Source organism: Leptosomus discolor, chromosome Z (assembly GCF_034619465.1).
Source record: "Leptosomus discolor isolate bLepDis1 chromosome Z, bLepDis1.hap2, whole genome shotgun sequence".
In the NCBI taxonomy this organism is placed as follows: Eukaryota; Metazoa; Chordata; class Aves; order Leptosomiformes; family Leptosomidae; genus Leptosomus; species Leptosomus discolor.
The window spans coordinates 8312768-8318991 of NC_141419.1; the positions used below are offsets into that span (position 1 = coordinate 8312768).

Here is a 6224-nt window from a genome sequence, read left to right on the forward strand (position 1 = left end):
TTTAGTTTACAGTTGGTCCATCTGTGTCACATTATCCCCTCCAGTTAAAAGAAAACCAAGAGAGATCAGCAGCTTAACAGGACCATTGACCATGATGCAAAATTTACACAAAGTTGGCAGGCACAGTTCTCTACAAGTTAATCACAACTATCATCTTTTCTTAAACGCAGAAAGCAAACAAGTTGGCCAGTATGCTTAAACTCATCATTTGCAGCTGCACAAAACAGCTGTACACTCTTGATACTGCAGTTTTTCTTTCTGTAAGATGACAAGGCAATAAAGTAGACACACAGAGTTCACACACACACAAAAAAGGACTGCAGTTCTCAGGAAGCCCTTTATTAAGTCAAGGAGACTACTTTATTAAGTAAAGGAGAAACTACTGTTATTCACCATGCTTCTCGTCTTGAGGTGGTTCATACTGAGCCAGCTGTGAATTTAAAGAGAGAAATTTAGTTAGCTGCAACATTTCAGAGACGCTTTCTCCATTAAGAAATGTAGGAAAACGTTTAGTCTGGAAGCATTCCATTTACATGGTGGATTTTAACCCATCACTGATACTTATGCAAGTCCATGTTCAAGTCAGGCAACAAAGTAACCCTTCCCTCAAAACACAAATTCGTCACATTGTATAATCACGCAGCTATAACAACGGGACTTTTTAAATGCACTTTCAAGCATACAGGTCTTGCCCTTAATTTTTTTGCCTGTTTCTTGTTCTAGGTCTCATTAAGTATTTTCAATCTCAAATAGCAGCTGATAATGAACAGTGCCTCATAAGCTTTGATTTCACAGAAGTACAATTAATTGAAACAGTCAGTCCCATAGCAACTGTATCCAAATTAATATTTCCTGTCATCATTCTGGCTTTCACCATGCTTTCTGGAGAGTATAGTCTAGGCAGCCATGCACTAAAGTATGACATTTACCTGTAAATTTATTTCCAAAGAAACATATGAAGGTATTTACTTGACCTCGATTAAATTAAAGATAAGCTCAAGCTTCAAAAACAGTTCAAGCATTAGGACTGAGTTTCTGAAATATGCCAGTCCAGTTTCCTCAATTACAATCCTTCCCCTCTCCTGCAAATTGCAGCACAGGCTAAAATTAAACCAAGTCCATAAAAAAATTAAAATACCCGTGTGTTCCTCATAGCAATGCCAAATTACAGCAATCACTATGCCACTAACAAGAACCACTAAAATAGCATTTTGTCATTCCTGTAGATTTTACCACAAAAGATGGCCAGTACACAATGCAAAGTCAATCTTCTTTTCCACAAAGGGCCTAATTATTCACTTTCTGGCCCCCACCCCACCCAAATACCTGACACTCTGACCAATAAACACAAAGAAAAAAACCCTAATCTTCACAGATTAATGTAACAGAAGAACACCACCTATTTGGACATGATTCAAGTTACCAATAAATGCACAGTTACGGGCATGTATTTTATGCTAGAGGACTGCTAAAAAAGAGCTAAATGGTAGTGTTGTCTCTGCATTCTGTCCAAATGAACCTTTGTGGTATGTCAGAATGATGAGTAGAAGATGGTAGTGGAGAGAGAGAGGGAAAGAACCAAAAACTTTAATACTGGGAAACACGTAAAGCAAGAGTTATCATCTGAAGGCTGAAGAAAGTGAAAGCACAAATAAACCCACGGTTATGGAAAGGCTTACTTTCCTGGAACAAGTTTTGACTTTAAACTTAAGATTTCTTTAAACAAAGACCCAGGTCACCCTGCTTTCACGTGTCTACTTAATATCGGTTGCATTTTTAAGTTGGCTACGCCGAGTGAACTGCTGGTCTATTGCTGCTCCCCCTAAAATTCTGCTCTTTGCCATATTTCCTAGTAAGAAATAACAAATGTAGCTGTAAGGACTCACAGTGGGTAACAGAGAAGGAGGAGAATTACTAGGACAGCAAGAGGGCACTCCAGATGAGAAATACAAAGTGGTAATGCCCAAGAATCCCTTCTCCCAGAACTCAGGTGGGATGGTTGTCACCCAGTAAAAAAAAAAAACCACACACAAACATAGGGATGTCACATGTAACAGCAGCCATCCTCTTCCAACAAATGCATGGAAACCTGCAGCAGCACATAAGATACTAGCTTATTAAGGTTCTCAAAGGTTTCCTTCTTCAGTGTTGTTAGGTATACAGTCAGTGCCCTCTCATAAGGGGAGGTTGTTCACATCTCAGAGCTGTTTCAGATGGCCTGTAGACCCATTAAAGAATAGCTCTGCCTTAGCTAGCACTTCAGATACGCTGTTGTTGCAGGCAGAGGAATATCAGGGTCGTTTCAGCTGAAAAGCACAAATCACTGTTCCATGTGGACACCACTGGTAACATCCTGCCACATGCAAGTCTTTGCCAGGTCACACAAACTAATACAACATTCCTCCTTCAGTTTGCCTATTGAAAGCCTTTATAATAGATACACTACCTTTTTTCTTTTTCAAAACTGTTGTGGAAGCATGAGCTACATAATATCAGACAACTTAAACACATCCAGACAGGACTGAATGAAGACATGGGATTAGCCTCGATAGCAAATTTCAGTAAATAATAAAATCCCTAGTTTAGCAATACTATTCTATGTTATAGAATGTAAGAAGTGTCCCATCAAAAAAAAAAAAAGAAAAATCTTTACTACAATGAATTCTATCAGCATTCCTCAGCCAGGAGGCTAAACAATGCAACAACATTTGTCAGTTACTCTAATGAAAGAAAGTTAGCTGTATTCTAAGTGTTACTCTTCTTATTGTGCAATATGGAACTACTGAGGAACACTAAGTAGACTTTTACCTTGGTTTTCAGGTTTTTATTTTCTTCCAACACAGCTTCGTATTTTTCTTTCATCTCTGCCACTTCCAAGCGAAGTGCCTCTAGTTCTGGATTCTCAGGAGCTGAAGCTCCCAGATGATGCTTCAGAAAACTGATATTTAGATGTTAAGTATTTCTTCAGTTAGATAACATAACCGCATTTTAGTTTTAACACTTACTATGAAGTTAGAGCTGTGATACATGACCAAAATTGAATTAAACCACTTAATGTTACTACAGGATGAAGTTACAGAAATAAAGCTTTTCAAGTTCATTTGTATATTAGTAAAAAAAAGGAAAGAAAACAAGACATCGGCACACACAGGACAAATTCTCATGTTTTGCCACATTATCCTTGTCTTTTCCTCTCTTAAATGCAGAAGTTCTGAAGAGTTAAAAGGAATAACCAAAAAATAGAATCAATAGCCAAAAAGGAAGGCGGCTTAAAAACAACAGGAAACAAAAGATGTTAATTTTTTCCCCTCTTGTATTATTAAAAAAAAAAAAAGGAAGGAAGGGTGAAGAAGTAGCCTTCAGAAGCCACAGATACTGTAAGTACTCAAATCTAATGCGACAGGTCTCCGACATTCTGTAATGGCCTATAACAACTTTGTAATTGCTGGCACACTGATACACACAGATCTCTTGCATCCTGTCAGACTTCCTGTTAGCTTGTAAGAATGCAATTATTAGCTAAAATGCATCCATAAAAGCAGTGTTCAAAACATAAGCCTTCTAAACAAGCCTCTCCAGCTCACCTACGACTCTGAAGCAGTACTGCAGTTCCATGTGAAGCCTCTATGAACAATTCACAGAAGAGAAAAAGGATACTCCAGTGCACTATTTGGTTTCTCTGGCTCCTCATATAAGGCTACCAACACTGCAAATAGAAAATATTCAACAATTGCAAGAAGCTCATGCAAGTCTGTTTTTAACACATGTACCAACAGTCAGAAGGCACAGAAGTTGCATGTCGCATTTATAGCACATTTTTCTGTTTAACAAGATTTTCACCTATATTCTTTGATGTAAAGAACAGGACTGCTGTACAGGAGGGAAACAGAGCATCCCACCTGCTAACAGCTAGACAGAAGTTTTATGGATTCTCTAACTACAGTCTTTGGCTACTCTAGCACAGAACACAAAGCAGCCTGCACAATTTTTACATATTCTATAAGCAACTGTAGTATTTGCTTTCACCAGAAAAATTGAAATTCTAACTATTTTGAGATTTTCCCTTCATAAACCATTACATTCACTTAAGCTACATCTTTGAACTGCAGGACATCAGCACTTCCATAATTTTCAGCATAAAAGCAAACCTACAAACATCCACAGTTACAAAATTAAATGGCTACTGTTAGAGTAGGTGACACTGCTAATCTTTATGGAAAGGGGCTCTAGCAGCCCACAAAGTATCAGAGCAGTCAGACACAAGCAGTAGTACCTGACAGCTTCAGTAAAACTAGCCATACATATACCAACTCCATATCTGGAGAACTCGGTCACATGAATACTCAGAAAACTCCTAAGCATAACCACTCCCCCCTCCCAACCGGGGCACACACATGACTGTAGAAGACATCTACTTTTGTACTTAGATGCCCTTCTCCCAGTTTCAGATGTCCAAATGGCACAGTCAAATTGGGTTTTGCTAAGCTAACCACCTAAGTTAAAAACAAAATTAGGATGCCACGCTGTTTGGAAGACTTGTTTTTCCATCCCATAGGATATTCAGTATCGCAATAAAAAGAAGTCAAAGGGTACCCACAAGCCAGGCCGAGAATGTTAGCAAGGCACTTATTTGCTTGACATTCTAGATCTGCTGCTCCATCTTTAAACAGTATATTTTTCAAGCAGGAATATTAACAGGTTTTCTCCACATACTATTAGAAGGCTCTCAAAAAGACTTCAGAAAGTTTTAAAAAATGTTAAGCCAACCAGAAAGCTAAAGTATGCATCTAGCATAATAATTTTCCCCATTCTGACATGGAAAGTCATTCTCACAAAACTTACAGGTTTGTTAGTTTTGGAAGAAGCGCCAAGCTCTGCTCGAGAAAGGGTCTTTTTAACTAGAGTGTTTTTAAAAGCACACTTGCTGTTATTTTGTCTCGAGCATTTACTTTCTCTGGAGAGCTCTGGCAGAACAACAGCCCCCAAGACATTCAGCCGTTTCCAAAAGCAAGCACTGAGAAAAGCACACCACGTAAGGAGAAGGGAACCACTTTCCTGTTCCTTACGTGTCTCCACCATTCCTGTTCCACATGCGCCTCTAACAAGCGACCCACACGCACTGAACGCGCGAACTGCCAGGAAGGAGTTAACGCATTGCGGTTCACAAGCCACGTTTCCAAAGAGGTCCTCTGCCGTACCCCAGCGCGCACGGCCTCACCGCCCAGCTCGGACTCGATTTCCACTGCCGCGCCAAGCTCTCCGGGCGAATTCTGCTACCGGCCGCCGCTCGGGAAGAGGAGAAAGCGCGACCGGCTCGCCGAGGCGAGGCTGGGCGCCGGCGGAGAACACCGAGGCAGCCCGAGGGGCGGCCGCACCGCAGCCGTGCCGGGGCGGCAGCTACGCCGCGGGAGCTGGGCGCCCCGCGGGGAACAGTCCCCGCCCGCAGAAGCGCCCGAGGAGCCGCCCGCTGACCCCTCGGGCGGCACGACGCGGGCCGTAAGACTTACCCTTGGTGAGCGTGTCCAACACCCCCGACCTCTCCAGGTAGCGGCGGAACTGCTCCCGCTTGGAGTCCGCGGCCTGAGGGAGGACGCCCACACGGTCAGATCGGCGGCGCCCCCGCCTCAGCTACAGAGGCGGCTCGCTGGACCAGGCCGGCCCCCCTCTCCGCCGCGGGGGCGGCACAAAGGGCCGCGCCGGTGCCGGCCCGCGGCCTGGCCCTCCGCGCAGACGGCACGGCGAGCCGCACCAACCCCGCGCCGCCGCCGCCGCCGCCGGCGCGCTCCCTCCTACCTTGCGATGCGCCATCTGACCCTCACCGCGCCTGCACCCGGCCTCGCGCCTGCGCCCTGCTCTTTCAACGGCGCGAGGGCTTCCCCGCGGTTACCGTGGCGACGGGGCGGCAGCAACGCCCTCGGCCTCGCCCTGCGGGGGCGGGCGGCTGCCGCCGCTCTCTCGCCGGGAGAGCCCTCTCGGCGCCTGAAGCAGCGCCGCAGCCGGCGCCGTGTCCCCGTCCCGAGCAGCCGTGGCCGTTGTCCCGCTCTGCCGCCAGGTACGGCAGCGCGTTTTGGACCCGGAGGCTCCGGGCTCACCACTGCGGCCAGGGCCGCACCGCCGGGGGGCCGGGGGGGCCCCGCGACAGGCGGCGCCGGGGCTCCCCGGGAGAGAGGGCGCTGCCGCGGGCGGAGCGGCCTGCGGTGGGGTCCGTTAACGGCAGTGCTGGC

General features: G+C 45.3%; 1 protein-coding gene across 1 annotated transcript; it reads right to left on the reverse strand.

Annotated features, from left to right (window-relative positions):
- Nucleotides 1–318: 318 nt before the first annotated feature.
- MYCBP (MYC binding protein) lies at nt 319–5818 on the reverse strand. The gene is made up of 5 exons (XM_086480529.1): nt 5794–5818; nt 5508–5580; nt 3658–3706; nt 2809–2938; nt 319–430 (listed from the first exon to the last, which is right to left on the reverse strand). The coding sequence occupies exons 1-5, from the start codon at nt 5806–5808 to the stop codon at nt 386–388; spliced, it is 312 nt and encodes a 103-aa protein (XP_086336655.1). The 5' UTR covers nt 5809–5818; the 3' UTR covers nt 319–385.
- Nucleotides 5819–6224: the final 406 nt, after the last annotated feature.